Raw genomic sequence first — 24,584 nt, 5'->3', positions numbered from 1 at the left:
TGGTACCTTCTTTGAGTTCTGTCAAATCTGCAGTTAAAGTGTTCTTAAAATGAACAACATGTGCTGGGTCATCATCCGAGACTGCTATAACATGAAATATATGGCAGAATGCAGGTAAAACAGAGCAGGAGACATACAATTCTCCCCCAAGGAGTTCAGTCACAAATGTAATTAATGCATTATTTTTTTAACGAGCGTAATCAGCATGGAAGCATGTCCTCTGGAATTGCGGCCGAAGCATGAAGGTTCATACAAATGGTTAACATATCTGGCATGTAAATACCTTGTAATGCCGGCTACAAAACTTTCAGGTGATATTGTAAATAAGAAGCTGGCAGCATTATCTCCCTCGGATGTAAATTAACTTGTTTGTCTTAGTGATTGGCTGAACAAGAAGTAAGACTGAGCGGATTGTAGGCTCTAAATTTTTACATTGTTTTGTTTTTGAGTGCAGTTAACCAAAAAAAATCTGCATAAGTAATTTGCACTTTCAGGATAAAGAGATTACTCTACAGTACTTGTTATGAGGTGAATTGAAAAATACTATTTCTTTATCATTTTTGCAGAGCAATTGTTTGTAATAAAAATAATAAAAAGTGAGCACTGTACACTTTGTATTCTGTGTTGTAATTGAAATCAATATATTTGACAATATAGAAAAACATCCAAAAAACGTAATAAATTTTAATTGGTATTCTATTGTTTAACAGTGCAATTAAAACTGTGATTAATTACGACTAATTTTTTCGAGTTAATCGCGTGAGTTAACTGCGATTAATCAACAGCTCTAATTTAAATATCTTTTTATATCCGCCCTGAAGCGACAAAGAACATCATTAACAAACTTGAAATATTTTTTCTGAGAAGCTTGCTTTTGTCTGCAAAATTGTTTTGGGCTTATGGTTGTGAAGATCATCTGATAATGTGAACTGATTAAATACTGTGTCTGAATGTTAGGACGGACACTTCCAATGTTTCTATTGTACTCATGGCTTTGCCGACCACTAGAGAAATTAACAAATAGTTGCTTTCAGTGCTGCTATTAGTAACTTTCATTACTCTGTGGACAGCTGTGAAACTAAGGGTATGTCTACACTGGAAACTTCAAAGTGCTGCTGTGGGAACGAGTGTGGTCACGCGCGAGTGCTGGGAGAGAGGTCTCCGAGCACTTCTGGTAATCCACCTCCATCAGGGGATTAGCTCCGAGCGCTGGGAGTGTGGCTCCCTGCCTCTCGTGCCTGTCTACACTCGCGCTTTAAAGTGCTCAGACTTGCTGTGCTCGGGGGGGTGATTTTTAACACCCCTGAGCCAGCAAGTTAGAGCGCTATAAAATGTAAGTGTAGACAAGCCCTAAGTATCAGAAGGGTAGCCATGTTAGTCTATATCCACAAAAACAAGGAGGAGTCCGGGGGCACCTTAAAGACTAACAGATTGTTAGTCTTTAAGGTGCCCCCGGACTCCTAGCTGTGAAACTGACTTTAGTTTCTGTCAAGAACTTAGGAGAGTCAATTCTTTGCAGGTACTTGGAAAAGCTATAAGCTGCTGTAAGCAGGCAATGCAAGGATTTGCAGGTGAAAAGGACCGTCAAAGGCACCCTCTATTCCTTCACATCCTATTACCAGAAGAAAATAATACTTAAAACATTTAATGTCATTATATATACATTGATGTGGTGCCATCATCTTGAATATTGCGTTCAGCACTAGACACCCTATCTAAATATAAAAGAAGTGTGAAAGGACCATACAAGGGCAACAAAAATTATTAGAGGGATGGAAATAATCTCACATGATATACTAAAAAAAGACTGTTCAGAAAGGAGAAAAGTAAGAGGATATGTAAAATAATGAATGGTATAAGGAAGGTAAATTGAGTATTTCTATATATCCTTATAATCCAAGACCATAGGATCATCCAGTAAAATTAAAAGTCAACAGGTGTAAATTAAATAAAAGGAAATACTTTTATACGCAAAGCATAATTAACCGGTGGAACTCACTGCTGCATAATATAATTTAGGAAGAGAACTCAGTAGGATTCAGACGATTAGATCTTTATATTTGTAAGAAGATCCACAGTTATACAAGCTAGAATAAAAAGTGAATAAAATAGAAATCCTCCTACTTCAGTACGTAAATCAATCACTGTGGGTTAGAGAGAAACTCCCTCCACCCAACTCCTCAAGAAATGTTGTTGTATATTTGTCAAAGGGCATGGGAGGGCAGGAGGGACATTGTACCTGCTGAAGCATCTGGTGCAGGTCACTTTCAAGCGACAGTATATCAGGCTAGAAAGACCATTGGTGTGATCCTATGTTACTTTTTAGTGAACATGCCTCATCTTGATAATTCTGTTTCCATTATTACTAAGTGTATCTGTAGCAGAGCTTTAGATCATTTTGCCATTAATCACCAAGAGTTGAACCCCAGTGTCTTTCTCTTACAGAAAACAGAAGTTATAGAGGAGGCTTTCCCTGGGTGAGTGTCATGACAATTTATTTGTGCATGTGATTCATTGTGACTGTCTTCTATATCTGCTGTTTTAATTGTGCTACCTTTCAAGAACACATTGCAGATAACTAGTGTTCTTATTTGCAATAGCATGTTTATGGACACTCCTGAAGATGAGAGAACCAAATTGATCAGCTGCCTGGGAGCTTTTAGACAGTTCTGGAGCAGTCTTTCCCAGGTAAGCATTTCAGTATTGCTAATGTAGCTATATTTTACAGCACCTGATAGTGTACTAGATACATAGCTAATGCATGATTCCTGTCCCAGACAGCTCACAGTCTAATTTCAGATGTGGGAAAGAAAAGTTGTAGGGAAATAACAAAACACTATGGTGATCTTAGACAGGAAGGATATTGATGACATCGGTGCAATTACATGATTACTTGGCAAAGGCTGGTGCATAACATGGTGTAGTAGTAAAGAGTAACTCCTTTTATAAATATAAATATCAAAAGTACAGGGTCATTTCTGGGGTAAATGGGGTAATTTCTTATAGCTGTTGTGGTAGAAGAGGTTCTGAAGGAGGGGCTTGAATGAAAGGAGGGATATATTTCACGAAAAACATTTATGCATAAAATATTACTATCCCATGACTCGACCATTCTTGCAACACATGGGTCTTTGATATAGGTAGAAAGAAATGCATTATGCATAGGGTTTTCTAAAGCAATCGTTGAACTTCTCTGTTTACTTTATGCACTGCAAAAATTCACTCAAATCTCTGTTGATGCACCCTGTGTTTGGCAGCCGATTCCACTCTATTTCAAAGTAATCTGATTATTTGTTCCTGTTCACAAGTATCATTCCTTACTTTGGTATATCCTCCTATTATAAAATGTTAATATTGGCAAATTAATGGTTTAATTTAATTACATACTGGATATATGAAGTCTTCATTTCAACTCTGTAGTCAGACCAGCAATATACTTTCTTTGTTTCTCTTCACATAGGCTGTTGGGATATAACTTTGTATGTCACTGCTTGGGGAAATTTCTTGAAATAAGATAAAAGTGGATGTTAAAGAAGCAAGCTTTGATAGATTAAATACCCAGAAGTTATTATCTCTCAGTTATTCCTTTTTCTCATAGTGTAGCAATTTGTGGTTTTAAGAGAAAGTTACTTACATTGCCATAGTAAGTAGTTTATTTTTCCCCTCCACTGTTTTCCAGGAATCTCATGAACAATGTGTCCAGTGGATTGTAAGATTCATCCACAGCCAGCACAGTCCTAAAAGAATTTCTTTCTTGTATGACTGTTTAGCAATGGCAGTCGAGACTGGTCTGTTGCCACCCAGGTATGTCTAGTGTGCGTGAAGCAAGAAATGCAATATGCGTAAGTTGTAGTATTGTAGACTAGTTAAAAAAGATTCATTGGAAATCATCTGCTTATTTTTATACATCACTCACTGTTGTATTCTTTTTTTACTAGAATGGTGTGTGAATCTCTAATAAACTCGGACACCCTTGAATGGGAAAGGACACAGCTGTGGGCATTAACATTTAAACTGGTCCGGAAAATAATTGGAGGTGTAGACTACAAGGTACTTTTCCTAAGAAAGTTTGGAAACTCTGGTGTTTTTTATAAGTTTACAGTGCGTCTTTCTGGTGTTCCAGAGAAAGTGTTGAACCTGTCTCTGGCAGTTTAGTATTTCGTCATCAATTAAACCAGATATTCTTAACTTGTTTTCCTAGTGCGGACCACATCTTAATTAATATTTTCTGATGTACACCTCACTTCCCAGTCATGGTCACAGAGTCAGCTTACTTTCCATTTTCAATTCCAAACTAAATAATAATCCTAATGCAATTTCAACAATTGTTTTTCTGGAAAAGTATTGTTATAAAAGCATTTAGGGTAATATCCTCACCCCCATCTCTATGCTGTGTAAAGGGTCAGACTGAGCAGCAGTCTGTAGGTGTAAAAGGCACCTAAAAGAAGCACTGTATCTGGTGTGGGAAGATTTTGCCAGTGCAGGCACTGAGGAAGACATTCGTAAATCTGCCTCTTGGGGTATGTCTGCATAGCAAAGAAAAACCCTTCGCTGGCCCGTGCCAGCTGATTCAGACTCGCGAGGCTTGGGGTGCGGGGCAGTTTCATTGCTGTGTTGACTTCCAGGCTCAGGCTGGAACCCGGGCAGTGGGTTCTGTACTGTGACTCTTAGAAGCAAAGCACCGAACCTTACCCGTAATATTTTCTGAGCTGTCTTCTGATACACTTTGTCTGCTAGAAATTGAGAATTTTTGTGAATGTTAATTTCTATATGATTTTCTCTCAGGGTGTGCGAGATCTGTTGAAGGTGATCCTGGAGAAAATCCTAACTATTCCTAACACAGTGAGCTCAGCTGTTGTACAGCAGCTCTTAGCAGCAAGAGAGGTAACTCTAAAATGTTATACGGTGTCACAATGAAAGAGTTGGTCTCGATCTTTTGTCATGGATTTTCACAGTATTCTAAAATGGATCTCTTTGGAGCCTTTTAGATCTGATATAAATGAATAGCTAAAGCTGATGATGTGTTTTCTACTGGCTCTTGTGCCAGTGTATTTCAGGGTCATCTAATGGTGAGCCTTCTCGTATTATCTACAACAGTGGTTTTCTACCTGTGGTCCGTGACCCCTGGGGGTCTACAGACTACGTCTAAGATTTCCAAAGGGGTCTGCGCCTCCATTGGAAATTTTTTAGGGGTTCACAAATGAAAAAAGGTTGAAAACCACTGATCTACAACATTGCCATTTCCAGGCTATCTGAGCTCCTGAAATGCCCAGGTATAGTAGAATGCAGTGATGTAACCATGTCGATCCCAGGATATTAGAGACACAAGGTGGTTTACCTCTCCCACCTGGGCATAGTAAAGTCCGTTTAGAATCTCAGCCTTAAAGGGATGCTAAATAAGCTTTATGAAATCAGTATTAATATTTTCATTAAACCAAAAAAAAAAAAAAGAAAAACAGTTTGGATTTAAATATTTTCCATTGTTGCAACCAGATATTGCAGTGTTGTGCTAGCGCATTAGAACCAGAAATTGAATCTCACCACTCTTCTTTCATTGTTCCAACTGAGTAAAATGTAAAAAGCAAACAGCATAAATGGTGAAAAACAAAATACAATTTAATTACAATTTCATTATAATCTAATGTGATACTAGTTAACACAAGTCACAGTTTAAAAAAGTAACTTAATGTCCCTTCAGATCTTATATGTCTAGCTTCTATAGCTCATTGTAGTTTAAATATTTTGAAATAATTTGTTTATGGTAATTGTCCCAATTGCCTTACATTTTTAAATTTTACTTATTTCTAGGTTGTAGCCTATATTTTGGAAAGAAATGCTTGTTTATTACCTGCCTACTTCGCAGTTACAGAGATAAGAAAACTGTACCCTGAGGGAAAGCTTCCTCATTGGGTAAGGGTTTATTCATTATATTTTATAAAGTGATATGCTCCTCATTCTCTCCATACAAAACATTGGGTGTGATTTAAAAAAAAAAAAAGGATGCCTAATGCCTTGTCTATATCTAAAACTTAGGTTGACCTAACTACATCGCTCAGGGCTGTGAAAAATTTCATGTCCTGTGCAATATAGTTTGGTCAACCTAACCCGCACTGTAGGTGCAGCAAGGTCAACAGAAGAATTCTTCCATCAACCTAGCTGTCATCTCTCAAGGGGTGAATTTACTGGAATAACAGAAAAAACCCTGCTATTGCTGTAGTATTTGTCTGCGCTACAGCGGCATAGCTGCAGCTGTGCCTCTGTAGCACTTGCAAATATACACTTAGTCTCTATTTGAGCACTAAATGAGGCCCCTATCCTGCAGTTGATTTGCTGGCAGATCCCTGTGCTTGCATGGAGTCAATGGCATGATCTGAGCATAAGTGCCTAACTTTCAAAATTGTTGAGTGCTCAGCAGGTCACATTGATTTAAAATTTGGAAAACTAGGCAACTTATTTAAGTGCCTAAATATGGACTTAAATTAGGCACCTCTTTAAAAACAACAACAAAAACGACACACAAACTTTGGCCATATTGCTTTAGATGTGCATCTGAATGTTATGTTCTTGAATTTTAGCATTTGAGACTGGCTTGAAATTCTTCATGTGCCTACCAGCTTTATTCACACTCTCCATATGACTCGGAAGATAAGCAAATAGCTTTAATTTTCCAGTATGGCCAGTTTTGTGGCCTGATATTCACCATTACAGAATTATTTGGCATTCTCAAATAATGAAATTCAAATAATTCTCATTCAAATAATGAAAACAGCCTTCACTTCCATTCAGTACACGTTCCCCTTATCCTTTTGGTTCTTTTGAAGAACCAGATCTCTGGTTTTGCTTGCACAGAAAGGGGCATGTTTCTTTGATTAGAGGAGATACGGGGTGAAAATCCCACTGATTTCACTGGGGCCAGGATTTCATCCAAGAAGTGGTAAGTTAAGTGCCTTTGAGGAATTGCTCAGGAGAAGAAAATGGTGTTCTATTGCTAAATAGAATTTTAAACCTGACATGAAAAGCACTAAATAATGTACATTGCAAGAATGTTGTACATATGAAAAGTAGCTATTTCGATTTGCTCTGATTTCTGCCAAAAAGAGCATATATCCTTCAAGTAGCTTACCTGATTTAATGTCTTATTTTAAATTGAATATTGTGTTAATGTAAATAATTTAGTATTAATAATCTTCTTTCAGTTGCTAGGTAACTTAGTATCAGACTTTGTGGATACCTTCAGACCCACCGCAAGAATAAATTCCATTTGTGGTAAGAAAGCATGAGTGAATTGAATTTTTAGCCAGTAGGCCTAGCTAATTTGGGTTTAGCTTTATATGTTAATCCGTGCAAAATGCTTGAGTATGTAGCATTTATATAATACCTATCAATGACTTTTTTTATCCTGCCTCAATTTTTAAAAAGTTTGAAAATTTATTTGGATTAACCAGATTAAAAATACTGCTTTAAGCACAGATAGAAAGTGGAAAATTGCTTCTTTTCACTTGCCCCTCTGCACAACGTGATATTGTCCCTTCTGTGGTTTTAACGTGGCCTATGAATTTAAGGGTGTGCCTATATTTAATTACCTTTGCACTGGTGTAGGTATGCTATGTGTCAGACTTAATGGACATTTTCTGAATCAACATCTAGACTAGGGATTTGCACCATTGCCGAATTCCCTAATTTATGTGAGCCTATAGTCTCCATAAAAAAAGGCTCTTTCATTCAGTTTTACTTTTCTCAAGAAATCTGCAAAAGTTTGATTAGGGCATTTCAGTCCTGTTTAATACTATTTTTGCTCTTTTAGAAGAAGAGGGATGCTTTTTTTCCTGTACATCTTAAGAAAAGTAACTCCTGTATTTACTGCTGTTATTTCATTCGTCTCTATACAGGACCTAAAATTCTGAGAGCTTCCATTATCTCCAGTTGATTCCTTTAATACACAAAAGCAATGTAGTGGGATTAAGGATGTAATGTCAGCTGTGAACCACTGAGTTCCTTGATTTTTTTTTTTTGTTTGTTTGTTTTTGCAAGAGTATGCACACACTCTTAAGTATATTTTACCAAACGCATGGAAAAGATTTATTCATGTGACTCTCAGTCCTGGAAGAAATTTCCTAATTTGCTCAAGTATTTGCATAAATGACCAGGTGTATTGTTGACTTGATACATTCTCTGACCCCACAAACAGACTATACACAGTTTAAGGTAGAAATAATATTAAAGGTGCTTGCTGTGTATAGTAGTCCTGCCCACACCCACTGCTACTACAGTATAGTGGTATAACTACTGCTAAAGGCAGGAAACCAGAGTGGGTGGACTAACCATCTACAATAACTCCTCACTTAATGTCGCCCCGGTTAACGTTGTTTCGTTGTTACGTTGCTGATCAATTAGAGAACATGCTCGTTTAAAGTTGTACAGTGCTCCCTTACAATGTTGTTTGGCAGCCGCCTGCTTTGTCCACTGCTTGCAGAAAGAGCAGCCCGTTGAAGGTAGCTGGTGCGGGCTTGGAACCAGGGTGGACTGGCAGCCCCCCATCAGCTCCCCTAAGTTCCCTGTGCAGCAGCCACCCAGCAGGCTATCAATTACCGGGCAGTTCAGCTGTCCCTCCCCCCACTGGCATGTGCTGGTCCTGCCCTCTGCCTTGGAGCTGCTCCTAGAACCCTCCTGCTTGCTGTGCGGGGGGGAGAGGGAGGAAGGGGGTGCTAATGTCAGGGTGTCTCCCTCTGCCCGCTCCTGCCCCCCATCTCCACAGAGCAGCGGGGGACACCACAGGGCTCGGGACAGAGGGAGCTCTCTGTCAGCAGCTGCTGTCTCAACTTGCTTATCTACTTAAAAAGGCAATGTACTTAGAGTGGAGTCAGCGTACTGAAAGGGGCAGTGCAAGTCTCTCTCTGTCTCTCACACTCACATGGTGTCTCTGTCTCTCTCTGCCATGCTGTCTCCCCTCCCTCCATTCATGCTGCCTTGTAGAGTGTGAGGCTACATTAATAGCAATGTGTTAATCCTTGAGGGCTTAGCTGAGTGCTAGTTCATCATTCAGCAGTAAGGCATTCCCTGGGAAATATCCCACCCTCTTCCACCCTCTGACTTCACCACCTCAACCAAGCTTCACAATCATTATTGCTGTGTACAGTATTACGTTGTTTAAAACTTATACTGTGTGTGTGTGTATGTATGTATGTATAGATATAATACTACACACACATATACAGAGAGAGAGTCTTTTGTCTGGTGAAAAAAATTTTCCCTAGAACCGAACCCCCTCCATTTACATTAATTCTTATGGGGAAATTGGATTTGCTTAACATCATTTCACTTAAAGTAGTATTTTTCAGGAACATAATTACAACTTTAAGCGAGGAGTTACTGTACTTTAATAGGGTGAATGGGGGAAAATAGTTATCCTTTAATTTCATTTTGTTTGAGGGAAGTTGAAGGCTCAGTGTAGCCAAACTGAATATTATTACATTACTTCTCTTGTGCTTTTGGATGTAATGACAATAAAAGAACTATGACCATCCAGCAAAGAGCCTTGACCCATTTACAGTAAAAGGTCCATAATGGACCATTATGGCTGAAATACAACTCTGCTTTAGTTATAAACATTTATTGGACAAAAAAAAAGTTTTATGGTCTGGGCATATGCTGTGAATAGGAAGACTTCTGAGGATAAATAGTATATTTTAGTGTCATATTACAAGTATTTTAATATATCTGGGGATGTCCAAACTGAACAGTTTATAGCAAAACATAATAGTTGAGTTTGCCCTTTAGCTAATGAGTTGAAATTTCTAATGCAAAAAGAATGATTGCTAACATTGGGAGCTTCATGCTAGCCAATTCCTGAGGTGGGAGATAACAGATTTAAATAAATGAGTGGAAAGGAGTATTGTTAGTAGTTTCCGAGGTGGGTTCTTGACCTTTAATGATTAAGTGCCATAGCCGCTCAACTTCCTTAGCATTTATCCTTTCTCATTCTGTGTAATATGTGCAGGACGTTGTAGTCTTCTTCCTGTGGTAAATAACTCTGGCGCCATGTGTAACTCATGGAAGCTGGATCCTACAACCCTTCGTTTCCCTTTGAAAGGACTCTTGCCATATGACAAGGTATGCATGTGTAAGCCTCTTAGTTATGAAAGCTTTGTGTGTTTAATCTATGAAATTACTGTTTATTTGTAGATTAGAGAAAGGAAGAGGGCAATAATTTTGAAAACTTGGGCTATCCCATTTTCAATTAGAACTTCAAAATTAATGAATTTAGTAGTTTACTAACAGATTAAAGTCCTCCAAATACATGACACAGTAATGGCAAACCATACACACACCAGGTGGTATGTGATGTTTTTACTGCCTGGCACACTGATGCCCTGAGTTCTGAGAAGCAGTAGGTGTTGCATGCACCTATTCTGCGTCTGTGTGTGTGAGAGAGGAAGATACAGAGGAAATGGAATGTGGAAAAAAAGAACTGTGTAGTTCATGCCTTGCATAACGGGGCAGGAAACTTGATTTCACTTTTTAAATTGGTCTCAGACCCCAGGAGCACTGTGGAGGCAGTGTGCTCAGCCCCTTATTGAGAGGGATCTCATTGGTCTCCTGAAGGTGCTCTGCCCGCTTTTCAAAGATGTTTTCCAAAAAGTATCCCATCTTCATGTTGTCGAAGAAGGTCCCCCACAATTGGGAGTGTAAAACCAAGAGGAAGACACTCTCTGCTGATACTTACCTTCCTCTTGGGTATTTGAGAACAAAATAGTTCACCACCAAATGGTACATACCTGCAAATATAAACGTATTGAAAAGAATGCATTTTTAATTTTGTTACATTTAATTTAATCTTGAGGCAATGTTCGCGTATGTTTGTTTGTTTGTTTTTAAGGATCTATTTGAGCCACAGACTGCTTTGTTGAGATATGTGCTGGAACAACCGTATTCCAGGGATATGGTCTGCAATATGCTAGGTCTGAATAAGCAGGTACTGTACTATACTGTGCTGCACAATTTAATTCTGCATAGAATCTGCACTATTCTTTTCTCTTTTCTTTGCTATAGCTAACTGAGCAAAACAGTTTAGGTCCAGACAGTGATTTTTTTTTAATAATATCATATTAGGTAAATTGGATTCTATATTGTACCTATCATTTTTATATTGCTTTAAGGGTGTTTAAATTGAAAAGTAGAGATTTAAAATATTGATTTTTTTTTTTGCATTGCTTTTTTTTCCTATAAGGCCAGCCTCATATATACCTTTGACAGACTATAACTTACCAAAGACAATTAGTTTTTTTTTTTAAAAAAAAGTTCTTGTTAATGTTCATGTAATTAGTTCCCGGAACTTTGTTGTACCTTGTTACTTTGGCATGTTACAGCATTCAATCAGTGGAGCGCTGATTTTATTTTTTTATACCTTTAAGTGGGAGGGCTTGGTCTGACTTGGGATTCCTTGAGGCTGGCCTCATAGTCACTGTTTTGTCTTTTCTTTTTTTCTTCCTTTATTTTTGTTCTGTCCTGTCTTGTCCTGCCCATCCTCCAATGCTCTAGACCTTGAACATTGCTCAGGTATGTTCACAACCTTACTGTTGTATTGTGACTAACGATACGCTGGCCGCTTTGTAGCCACTGATTCCAGTTAGAGAATACATGTACGGTCAGGGCTTGAAATTGGCAGGACCATTAGATGCTAGGACAAGGGCAAATTCTCATTAAAATCTCTTAGGAAATGAGAGATTTATTTAATATGAAAATGTACAGCCCCAGTGGTCCTCTGATCCTAAAATTTTGGTTGGTTTGGACCACCACCACTTCCCCACCTGATCTATAGGCTTTTTCTTGGTTTGCTGGAATTTTCAGATGAAGAGAGATTATTGGTTCAGTCCTTTCTTTCCTTATGTGGATAGAAGAACATTCCTTGAATTCACTTTTAGCACTGTAAATCTGGAGTGGCAAAAACTGCTGAAATGGAGCTTGATGGGGATGTCACATTATCAGGCAGCCTCTGTGACAAATTCCCTTTCTTACATTAACCTTCTAGTGTCCTCCAAGCAGGGTGAACTAAGACAATACAAAGTGCTAGAAAAAATGCTTTTTTAAGCCAAATTTTATAAACCTTCTGTTTTATTTCTTGTCCAAATTTACTGTATGGACTTATGCTTGAAATTTTAAATATTGGTCATTACAGCCTTTTTATTCTTTAAATTTTGAATCCTTCTTAGAATAATAACCAGAGCAACATCTATTTTTTTAAAAAAAAGTAATATCTAAGATATGTAAAATAGCGTTGCTGTTTGCAATACTATGGTGAAGGTTGTGTCAGTGTTTCCATTTATAAAACTTCTTTCAGGGATTTGTAACTTGACTGTAAAATTTGCATGACTCTGAAACCTTGTGTGTAATATCTTCCACTGTAAATAAAAAAACGATCACGTTACTTTGAATGAACAAATTTCTTTATTTTATCAAGGTATTTGACAAATAATACTCCATTGCATGTAATTATCCTAAATATTTTAAAACCAAAATCATATAAGGCAGCTGAAATGTTAAAATATGAAAACTAGCCTCTAGATTAATATTTAAATTAATAGGATTTTTTACTGTGTCTAAATTTCTATTTAGACAATAGATCAGGTTGTCACTTCGTGCAGCTTTTCATGGTTTAGTTGGTAAATAGCACAAGACATAGGCTAAAATGTGTACTGAATGTGTTGTATTTAGTTTATTTGTGGTGGTCTGCCCTTTCAGGCCAGAAGATCAAAGTTAGAATGTTAATTTTAACTCTAAGTTTGCTATTCTCTAATTAAAAGATAACTGAAATACTTTTTTTTTTTTTTTTTAGTTTTTGGGGTTCTAGATGGTAATTTCTACACAGTGTTTCAACCTAGAGTGAATTTTTATGGCTAAGAAACAAACCCTTGAAAAACATGGCTTATAATGGAAATGCTGACAGAACATGAACTGTAGCTGTGCTACCATAATACCAGTATGTGGGCTTTCAGACCATTGTATTTGCCAGTAAAAGTTTAAGTATGAAATAGGGGGTGTATCAGGATAGAAGAGAAAATATTAAACTGTACACCTTAAAAATCCTATTTTTCACAGTTTTAAGTAGAATATGAAAGTTTTTACTCACATTTGGGTGTAGGTTAATTTATTATGACTGCATTGATATTTCCAGTAACTTCAATAGAATGTTATAGCGTGCTCTTCAGGAAGTGCTATACTGGTGATGCTACCTATAGTAAAATTCTTAACTATTTTTGTGATGATAATCCATCCAGATCTAATAATAGTAATAATATAAGATCTGAGTTAAGCTGTTAAAGGCCAAGTGGTTGTCAGTATAACAGAAACTATTGAAAATGTAAAGAAAATCATTAATAGTGTGAACTTTGTTTTAAAAACTAATTTTGTGCCTTACCAACTCTTAGAAATAAATGCAGAAACAATTAAATCTAGGACCATGATCCTACAGTCATATCTGCCCCTTTTACTTAGCTATACCTTGCAGACCCTCGCTTATCTATCCACACAGATCCAGTCGCAGGATTGGAGTCTTCATGTGTACCTGTTAGTTCATTACAATAGAAATGTGTTCAGGATAAATGTGATACAGGTAAACAGGACCCTTGACCTGATTATCAAATATTCTTAAAGGTGAACAGCAAAACTGTTAGTATTATTTTTGTTTTTGAACAATGTATAGATTTATATTAGAAATATTTACTTTGAAAAAGTTCTTTGAGGTACATGAAAAGTACAAATTAAACTGTTTTTCATATTAACCTTGTAGAGGCAAACATCAAGGCAGAGAAAGATACACAATTTTGTACACTGATTCCAGGATTTTCAGTTTTTGTTTGTTCTTTTATGGCTATTTCTATCATATGGCTCTTGATGAAAAATTATAACTTCAAAATATTCTTTTAGTGTGGGGGTTCTGGCAGTTTTCCAATTTCTAGTAATGCACAATTTGGCATGCGAATGTGCGGTACACCATCTTTTGCATAAGTGTTAAAAATCAAATCGTCCTTTAGGACGTACAGTGTGATCTAATTTGTATTTCATCTCCATCAGTATATTACTAATTTCTTCCCAATATTTGTTTAACTTTGTACAGTTTCGTAGAATGTTCGTTATAGCAAATACTTGAAATATGATTAGTTATTTTGGATGCCGTAAATTTTGGGAAGCCAAATTGCCCTTCAAGGGGCCTCCTTTTCAGAAAGCGCTGAACAGTCACCCCTTTATCATGTTTCAGGCTGGCATCCCATATTGGAGTATTACTTTATTTTCTCTGTGACAAATAAACATACATTTAAAACAAATTGAAAACCAGTTCCTCTTTAGCTTAGTTGCTTGGAGTTTGGGTTCCTTGATGGTATCTCTGACCCCTCAAACAGTGGAGTGCTCCAAGCTTTCTTTAACGTGTGATTTCTATCGCTTGGCAAGTGTACATGAAAGATATCTTCAAACATTTTGTTTCTGTACCTGTAATTATTGTCTGCTGTTAATAATTTTGGACCTTGAAACAATTTTACTCATATTAAAATAGAAAGGAACATAAATTCTGGCAAGTCAAGTGTAATAGTATAATTAGATGGGCCAAAAAAGAATTTGATGCAAAAGATACACAGACTTAACAACAAACTTTTTTTTTTTTTTTTTTTTTGAAGTACTTCAGAAGCAGGAAGCCTGCCAAACAATCAGTAGGGCCACTGAACAATCGAGGTGCTGAAGAAGCTTTCAAAGAAGACAAGGCCATTGTGGAGAAGCTAAATAAATTCTTTGCATCAGTCTTCTCTGCAGAGGATGCTAGGGAGGTTCCCAAACCTGAGCCATTCTTTTAGGTGACAAATCTGAGGAACTGTCCCAGACTGAAGTATCAGTAGAGGAGGCTTTGGAACAAACTGATAAAGTAAACAGTAATAAGTCACAGGACCAGATGGTATTTACCCAAGAGCTCTGAAGGAACTCACTATGAAATTGCAGAACTACTAACTGTGGTATGTAACCTATTGCTTAAATTAACCTCTATACCACCTGACTGGCTGATAGCTAATGTGATGCCGATCTTTAAAAAAGGCTTCAGTGGCAAACCTAGTAATTACAGCCTAACTTCAGCACCAGGCAAGTTGGTTAAAACTATAGTAAAGAACAAAATTATCAGACACATATGTTGGGGAAGAGTCAACACGGCTTTTGTAATTGGAAATCATGCCTCACCAATCTATTAGAATTCTTCTATGGGTTCAACATACATGTTGACAAAGGGTCCCTCACCAAAGACTCTTAAGCAAACTAAGCAGTCATGGGATAAGAGGGAAGGTCATATCATGGATCAGTAACTGGTTAAAAGATAGGACACAAAGGGTAGGAATAAATGGTCAGTTTTCAGAATGGAGTGGGGGTCCCTTAAGGATCTGCACTGGGAACTGTGCTGGTCAACATATCCATAAATGATCTGGAAAAGGAGGTAAAGCGTGAGGTGGCAAAGTTTGCAAAATTACTCAAGATGGCTAAACCAAACGCAGATTGCGAAGAGTTACGAGGGGATCTCACAAAACAGGGTGACTGGGCAAGAAATGAAATACAGTGTTGATAAATGCAAAGTAATGCACATTGGAAAACATAATCCCAACTATACAGACAAAATGATGGGGTCTAAATTAGCTGTTACCACGGAAGAAAAAGGTCTCTGAGTCATTATGGATAGTTCTCTGAAAACGTGCTCAATGCGCAGCAGCAGTCCAAAAAGCTAACAATGTTAGGAAACCATTAGGAAAGGTTTAGACAATAAGGTAGACAATATTATGATACCTCTCTATAAATCCATGGTATGCCCACACCTTGAATACTGTGTGCAGTTCTGGTCGCCCCCTCTCAAAAAGATATATTAAAAATGAAAAAGGTACAGAGAAGGGCAGCAAAAATGATTAGGGGTATGCAACAGTAAAAATGATTAGGGGTATGAGGAGAGATTAAAAAGACTAGGACTGCTCAGCTTGGGAAAGAGACCACTAGGAGGCAATATGTTAGAGGTCTATAAAATCATGAATGAGGACGTGTTCACGAAACTTGAACCAGGGGGTCACCTGATGAAATTAATAGGCAGCAGGTTTGAAACAAACAAAAGGAAGTACCTCTTCGCACAATGCACAGTCAACCTGCGGAACTCATTGTCAGGATGTTGTGAAGACCAAAAATATAATGGTTCAGAAAAGAACTAGATAAGTTCTCAGAGGATAGGTCCATCAGTGGCTATTAGCCAGCATGGTCAGGGACCATGCTCAAGATGTCCCTAGCCTCTGACAGCTAGAAGCAGGAACGGGACAACGGGATGGATCACTTGATAAATTGCTCTGTTTTTTACTCCCTCTGAAGCATTTGGCTCCGGTCACTGAAGACAGAATACTGGGCTTGATGAACTGTTGGTCTGACCTAGGATGGCTGTTCATATGTTGTTAAAATCTTTGCTGTTCACCTTTTCAGCCAGCCGTGATGGTATAAAGGTTAAAGTAGAATATCCTCTTCTGTGCCTTCTCCCAAGCCAGGCTGTAGTTTCATCTCTGCCTAAATCCATTTGTGCCAGGTTGTTTGAGAAAGGAGCTGTTGATTTTACCTTTGACTATTCATCCTGGAAATGGAATTGAAGCATGAAGTGAAAGGAATGACTTAATACAGTATTATTCAGTTGACTTTCCTTTCCCTCTTCTTTTTACCACATTGTCTGTTTGGTACTAGGAATTTGAATTTCCTGGTATTTCACAGTATTAATATGACAAACATTATGGATCCACTGGTGCTAAGGTGTAAAGTAATTCTTTGATATTTTTTCCATTCGTATGGTTGCATGTCAGAAACGGCACATACCTCTACTTACTGGGATTGATTCAGCTCCTATTGAAGAAAATGGCAAAATGTTCATTAAACTGGTAGAAGTAGGATCAGACTCGATACAAATGACTGGTTGGAATTTTAACAAGCTAATTACGAGCCTGGATAACCACCATATTTGGAAAAGAGGGCAATTTGTACCAGTTTTATCCATAATGTCTAAATCATTTATTAATTGTTCCTCAGATAGCTCAACCATCCATATTTTATAAAATATTTGAGAACTATGAGGACAGTTACATTATTTATTGAATTATTAAAATCCTTTAAAAATGTGTTTTCTCTAAATATTTTTTTATTAGAAGCCAGTGGAAGTTTTTACCAGTTCACTATGGCATTCTTTAGGGATTGGTCTTATAAACTTTTTCAGAAAGTCAGAAATGGCCATTGTAGCACTATTCTGATTTTTTTTCACATTTGTTTGTGGTTTAATCGCAGTTTCAAATATAAATCCCCATTTTTCAAGCATTTAAAAACTTGTTTCAGGATGAAACTCCAATTACTAGTCTGGGAATCATTTTTTTAAACCAAATTTAAAAAATTTTATTGTAATAAGTGGGTCTTAGAGGAGAAGTCTTAATTGTTCCAGATACTTCTTAAAATTCATGTATAATTCCAAAAGTAGTCCTTTAACCCAAAAAAGGCAAATTAGTAACTGCTACTTCTGGTATATTAAGGAGTTAAACCATGAGGCTATAGGTATTCATGCTATAGACTAGTCCATGGGATATGCCTGTTCTTAATAAATTAAAGCCCCAATCCTGCAAACGTTCACATGTGCATAAATTTACTCATGTGAGTAGTCCAAAGCATGAGGCTTACATATAAGCTGCTTCAAACCTTTATGTACGGAAAATAGTAAAATGCCAGATATTGAGTTAATACTGAAAGACTGTACTCAAAAACCATTGTTAAGCTTCTTCCCAATATCTTGAAAGTTATTTTAAAGCAATATGAATAGAGGATAAAGTGATCAGCTGTATGTTTGAATTTCCTGGCTCCAAAGTTTGTCCAAACCTTGATATTATTTAAATGTTAAAATATATATTTATTAAGACTTGTTCCTTAATTAAATGTACTGGGGATTTGACTACCGTTTTGTCAATTTTATTATAAACTATAGAATAAAATGTACATTACTAGTGGAAAATTCCTGCTGGAAATTCTGGCTTTCTTTTTCACGGTCATATTTTCCTGTCTATTGTATAACTTGAATAACTTTTATTTTTTAATATAGGCTAAGGTTGGTGGGCTGTTGGACATTAACCCACTGCCTATCAAGCTAGTGAATTTCAAGCCCTGTACACAGTAGTTTTGCATGCTGGATTATGAAATAGTCTGTAGTGTTGTCTGTTGCACCCTGCTCTGCTTCATAATTAGTTGCACTTGGAAAAAAGTATTCTCAACTGGTGGTGTTAATATTGCTCTTTGTAAACCTGTAATGTGGTTGATATGTGACAATGGCATTGTGTATTTGGAAGAGAAGGTGAAACAGAAATTGATGCTTCCCTTTTTAGTTAGAAGTTTGTGTTAAGCATGCTTCAAGAAAGCACAGCTAAACTTGTAGCTTTCTGCAGTTTTGAGCTGGCAAAGAGCATGTAAAAGAGGGGATGATGTTCACTATGTTTGTCAAGTTTTTCCATTCTTGCATTTTATTCTTAATTTGAAGGAAAAAAATCCCTTTTTCATGGCAAAAGACTAATATTGGTTAAAATTAGAATGAGCATCTCCTTTCAGCAATTCTTTCCTTTTTTATTAAAAAGGTTTTTAGGCTGCCTGGCTAGCAAGTCAATGAATTCATTTGTTAAGAAAGCCCTACATGTATTTTGGTAAAAAAAATTAAACTTCTCTTTTCTTTTAAAATAGTAATTTTTTAAAAAGCCTTTTTTGCCTCTAGAAAGGGACACTGTATTTTCATGACTAGTATTTGAGCAGCTCAGTTCCTTCTTTTCTGTCATCATTAAAGTAATACTTTTTTCTTTAATTAAGGTTGCATTATGTTACAGGCATTAGGTGTAAAAATCTAAATGTAACTATTTTTAAACCTAGTCTGTAGAGTGACACAATAGATCTTCAAGCCTTAGTACTGTATGGAATGAGTCAAATTACACTCAGCTTTCCACCCCCTCAATAGCATGTAGGACTTATCATTCTGTTTGAAGATGTATAAACATAAAGTAATACACAGTTCCTTACAAAAGTGTTTACAATATAACTTATGCACAGAAAATAGTCTAAACTTGTACCAAAAACTTGGAGTACTGCAGCTATTTTATTTTTCTCTCTCTCTATATATATATATATATACACACACATATGTATCCACACATAATGAATATATTCTATATTTGGTCATTGTTAAAAGACATCACGGAAGAGAGATATTTTAAGAGGTGATTTATTTATTTGTGTGTTTAGGGGCCTGGAAATTGCTTATCACACTGTGGAGAAGCTGCAAGCTAAATAATTTTTATGCTTCTCATCACCGTGGTATATAAACTAGTGCTTCACCATTACTTGGGACACTAATAATGTCTAAGACTATGTCTACAACTTGGAGCTAGTTGTGTGATTCCCAGCTTGAGTAGACATGCTCCCACTAGCTCTAATCGAACTAGCTTGCTAAAAATAGTAGCATAGCTGCAGTATCATAGACAGTGGTGAGCCACAGTATGCACTAACTGCCCTGAGTACAAAACTCCCAAACCTTAGAGGTATGTACTCAGGGTGGCTAACCTGGGCCACTGCTCTCCATTGCCCTTGCTACTGCAGCTATCCTACTATTTTTAGCACTCTGGCCCTCAAAGGAGGGATCACACCCCAGCTCCAAGTGTAGGAGACCATGATTTATAAAATAAAAATTGTCAGTGTACCATTCACCTTTAGGATCCTAACCAAAGGCCGTTTCTTGCTGCCATTGAAATCATTGAGATTTCTGCTGTCGACTTTAATTGGAACAGAATTGAACCGGAATTGAAAGCGATCATACATTCCCTTAAGATAGCCTATCTGAATATTTATGTTGTCTTTGGAATCCATCCTTTGTTTTTAGTGTTTTCTCTTCATATACACATAGACTCAGATTTAGAACACTTGGGCTTTGCAGGTGCCTATTAGATTCATAAATACTATGGCAGAAAAATAACATTTTGTACTGAAGAAAACTGTTAAATAATTCTCAGTTGATACTTGGTGTATGCGTGGAGGGGCAGGGAATTAATATATGGTAGAATGTAAAATTATTTGTGACCTGTAACACAGTGCAGCTTTAATACACTGGCTTATCCTTTAACTTCTTAAGTTCAGACTTCATTTCATGCTTCCCAGCCTTCTGTCGAAATACTGTACTGAAATTGTTACCATTGTGTTGAAGTTAATTGCAAAGCTTTTGGAATACTGTATCTGGTCTCTGCCTTGCAGCACAAACAGCGCTGTCCTGTGCTGGAAGACCAGTTGGTGGACCTCGTTGTGTATGCCATGGAACGTTCGGAGACTGAGGAGAAGTTTGACGATGGTGGAACCAGCCAGTTGTTGTGGCAGCACCTTTCCAGCCAGCTCATTTTCTTTGTGCTCTTTCAGTTTGCAAGCTTTCCTCACATGGTCCTGTCACTCCATCAAAAGGTACCTTTTCTGTGGCATTCTCTTTTGGTAAGATGTGAAAAAAATCTGTCTCTGTGAGACTGAGCTTGTAATCACACTGGCAGAGATGAGATGAAGTATTCATACAACATAAATCATTGTGTTCTTCTTAACATATGCGCAATGTGCCTCAGGTCTCATGTGACCAGGACTCATCACCAAATTTGGTCTGCTGGTTGGATTGTTAGCTTCCCCGGCTTGGGCCGAGTATTGATGGGGAGTGCGACGTGGACACTGATTCATCCCCTGCTCCCTATCATGGTGTTAACTGGTTAGGTCTTTCTCTTCATTGCATTAGACTACAGGATACCCTGCTGTACTTAGATACATTGTAAAATACATTTGCAGCTGGATTTTGAAGGTGGCCTTGTTTTCTTTCAGATTATACTGTTATACCTTGTACTCAGACTGAATATTGTAGACCTAGCCTTTATAAAAAGCAGCTGATTTTCAAACCCATGACCCTTTCAGTTTTTCAGTTTTCCATGTTGTCCCAGTTATGGAAATGCAAATCCAGTGTTTCTAAGAAGTTTTTTTTAATGTTCCCCAACAACTTGTGGAAAGCTTAACTATTTTAACTTACTGCTAAATATATATATATATATATATATATGAATGAATCTTAAGTCTTAATGTGCAAGAACTGGTTGGTTAGAGGCAATTTTTCCTCTGCCTGCAGTGTATCTGTTCCTAAATAAGGTGGGGTTTTTTGTTTTTTTTTTTTTAAACAGTTGGCAGGACGAGGTCTTATTAAAGGCAGAGACCATCTGATGTGGGTACTATTGCAATTCATCTCTGGCAGCATTCAAAAAAATGCACTGGCTGACTTCCTCCCAGTTATGAAGCTTTTTGATCTCCTTTACCCTGAAAAAGAAGTGAGTTTTCCATACAAAATTAAAAGCCAGAGTCATAATTGAATGTGTTAATTAAAATGAGCCTTCAGGAGTAATAATAATACTAGCTCTTAATGTGTACCTTAATAGTGTGTCACATAATTCAACAGGGAATTACAAAAATAAAGTGAAAACTACCGTAAGCTCAAAATTTATGTGCTGAATTTCTCTAATAATTAATTTTGGGTGGAGGGAGGACGCATTTGGCATCACAATAAGTTGTAACTAATCTTTTAAGAATTTTTTCTATCCTGTGAAAGTCTCAAGGACTTCTTTTTCTTCTCTGTCAATGTTTGGTGGCATTTCTGATACGAAGGGTTTCAATGAGTCTTTGGGTATCTGGGATAAAGCAAAATGATGCATTCTCATATTTTTAGTGAACAAGGCATTTTAGGGGTATTGTTTGTACTTTTAAAAGGTTAACTAACATGATATGAAATGATGTTGGTATGCAATTGTAAACCCACACTGTGAAGTTACTGTAGGAGTGGAGGTGAGGGGGAGAGTTGAGGGGTGTGTGTATAAATGGCTAAATAAAGGGTAACAATAGTAGCAGCCATCAGGTGTCAGACAGCACCTCTCTTTGAGAGATAATGTTGACTGTAACAGTGTCCGCTTTAAGTTTACGATCTGATTTGCAGAGGTGCTGAGTATCCACAGCTCCACTTGCAGGCAAAAAGGACTGTAGATGCTCAGCATTTCTGAAAATCAGGCGCATTGATATTAAATAAGGTACATACTTTACCCTTGATCTTTGTACGATCTTCTAACTGGTATCAGTTAATGTTGCAGACCTGGCCCACAGAAGATGATAATTAAGAGCTCATTTGTGGCTTTGACAGGAACTCTAAGCAAGAGGCAACACATTAGTACCTCAGGAGCGTCCCAGGAAGCAGATTGTGGTCAAGTCACAATCTGCCTCCTAGTTTAACTCTGCTTGATGGGGGAAAGCCCCTGTGGGAGGCCTCCTGTACCTGGTGGTAGGCAATGTGTTCTAGTGGAGGCTGGAGCCTAAGCTCTGCCCACTCCTCACCCTGTCCTTTCCCCTTTTGCAGAGGGAGGTGTAGCAACCCTTCAGAAAGCACTATTCCTCCTTTCCCTTCTTCCTTCTTTCCCTCCACCTATCCCCAGCCACTGCTACCTCTGAGTCACGAAACCAGCGCAATGGAGTAAAAGGGGCACTTTATTCTCCTTGACTCCTTTGCACTGCTGTGCACACAGAACCACCAACTGGCCTTAAATATATAATTTGGCTGTCTTCACAGCCTTAGTTTTACACCTGTTTCATGCTGAATGCCTCCCCTGACCTAGTAGTGCGATATTCAGCACACAGCTATGCTTAACACAACTTTCATTTCAGCACTGCAGTTCTTCTTTTCTCCTTAAGGAAAAATGAATCTTTTCTCAAGTGAGAGAGTGGGTGGAGTTTTTAAAATCATTTCATGCCATAAATAGAGTAAATAAGAAAATATCTTCTTTCAGAAAGGGCCCCCCATACAAGAGCACGAACCATAAAAGTGAGACTAATTTTGTATTCTGACTGGCAGTGATTTACCACACCGCTTTCCCATCCTGAAATGCACACTGTCCTGATTAGCTGCTGAAGTTGGGCATGGGGACACATGCTCGCGCACACAAATAGTTTCTGTAATGTTTGTGTGCATAGTTCCCATTGCCAGCTGTGAGATGAGCACTCAGACTTGCAGTCACACATCCTGCACATTGCACCCTGCTTGCAAGTAGCTCCTGTCACTTTGGATTTATGAACAGGCTCTTTGTGCATTTTTGTAGGAGCGAGAACTAAGTTAGAACACTTACTTTTTGATACTTCTCTGTCCTTGGGTTCTCTGGTGTGCATCAGTGTATAAAACCAACTGGATTTTGTCTCTTTCTACAAACCAGTTTTAAACGCAATTTAAGTAAATTGAGCAGATTACATCTTTTTCTTGTGGGATATTTGACTGTCAGATGCAAAGGCATCCTTTTTCCTGATGGGCTGTTAATGGAAGTTTTATATTGACTGTCAAACTATTGCTGTTCTCTGTCTTTCTGTATTTTATCTCTCTATTTCCATTTTTGAGCTTTATATCCCATAACCAATCTCTGAAATTTGTCCTGTGCAAAACTGAGTCTGCGTCTGAAAGCATTTGGTTGTAACAAAAATAAGTATTTAATTCCCTTGACTCCTATATATTGTAAATGTAAGCATTTATCCACTGAAGTTTTTGAATGATTTATTAGGTTCTCTGGGTAAAAATAATAGCCACATTCAGTCCTTGGTTCCTTTTGACTTCAGCTGGAGTTGTATGAACGTGTGAGACCAAATTTTTTTACATAAGTGTCAGAGTAGCAGCCGTGTTAGTCTGTATCCGCAAAAAGAAAAGGAGGACTTGTGGCACCTTGGAGACTAACAAATTTATTTGAGCATAAGCTTTCGTGAGCTACAGCTCACTTCGTAGCTCACGAAAGCTTATGCTCAAATAAATTTGTTAGTCTCTAAGGTGCCACAAGTTCTCCTTTTCTTTTTACATAAGTGTGTTGCATATCAGAAAAAGACACTGGATCAGTGAATGTTAGTTTTGTTACAAAAGGTTATACATACAATATGTAATTTGTGTGTTCTTTCTTTAGTGTATTCCTGTACCTGATATTAACAAACCACAGTCAACTCATGCCTTTGCAATGACCTGTATATGGATACACCTGAACCGAAAGGCTCACAGTGACAACTCCAAATTACAGATTCCCATTCCTCATTCTCTTAAGCTTCATCATGAGTAAGCTTGGTTTGTTTCGGTTTTTGGTTGGTTGATTTTTGGATTTTTTTTTGTTTGGTTTTTAATTCCATATTACTGCTTATTCCTAGTCAGGACCAAAGAAGAAAAAAGAAAGTTCCAAATCCATGTTTCGAATTTGTTTTGTGCGATATGACGCAGTGTCAGTTTTTTCAGTTACTCTTAAAAACATTAAAGGTGAATTATTTTGATCATGTTTTAAAGGATATTGTCAGGTAGCTCAAGCCCAAATGAGTTTCACATAAATTAATGTTAAATATTTTCATGGCATTTTTAAGAAGAATAGTTTCTCTTTTGACTTTAAACAGATTTCTGTTTTCCTTACAACTCTACCATTACACTTGTGCTATTTATTGAGTACCAGAAA

The 24,584-nt window shown here is 37.4% G+C and overlaps 1 protein-coding gene across 2 annotated transcripts in view; it reads left to right on the top strand.

Moving 5' to 3' along the window:
* MED23 (mediator complex subunit 23) overlaps window positions 1–24,584 on the top strand; it is a 55,663-nt gene that overhangs the window by 4,401 nt on the left and 26,678 nt on the right. The window contains exons 2-14 of one of the 2 annotated variants that reach the window (XM_074948441.1): window positions 2,446–2,477; window positions 2,601–2,688; window positions 3,680–3,804; window positions 3,939–4,050; window positions 4,786–4,884; window positions 5,809–5,910; window positions 7,197–7,266; window positions 9,998–10,110; window positions 10,877–10,972; window positions 11,539–11,556; window positions 20,311–20,511; window positions 21,261–21,404; window positions 24,054–24,199. In XM_074948441.1, coding sequence (XP_074804542.1) covers window positions 2,446–2,477; window positions 2,601–2,688; window positions 3,680–3,804; window positions 3,939–4,050; window positions 4,786–4,884; window positions 5,809–5,910; window positions 7,197–7,266; window positions 9,998–10,110; window positions 10,877–10,972; window positions 11,539–11,556; window positions 20,311–20,511; window positions 21,261–21,404; window positions 24,054–24,199 — 1,346 coding nt within the window. The remainder of the gene's footprint in view (window positions 1–2,445; window positions 2,478–2,600; window positions 2,689–3,679; window positions 3,805–3,938; window positions 4,051–4,785; window positions 4,885–5,808; window positions 5,911–7,196; window positions 7,267–9,997; window positions 10,111–10,876; window positions 10,973–11,538; window positions 11,557–20,310; window positions 20,512–21,260; window positions 21,405–24,053; window positions 24,200–24,584) is intronic. The other variant, XM_074948442.1, reaches the window with a different exon arrangement.

This window comes from Natator depressus, chromosome 3 (assembly GCF_965152275.1).
Source record: "Natator depressus isolate rNatDep1 chromosome 3, rNatDep2.hap1, whole genome shotgun sequence".
In the NCBI taxonomy this organism is placed as follows: Eukaryota; Metazoa; Chordata; order Testudines; family Cheloniidae; genus Natator; species Natator depressus.
This window is presented reverse-complemented; position numbering and strand designations above follow the sequence as displayed.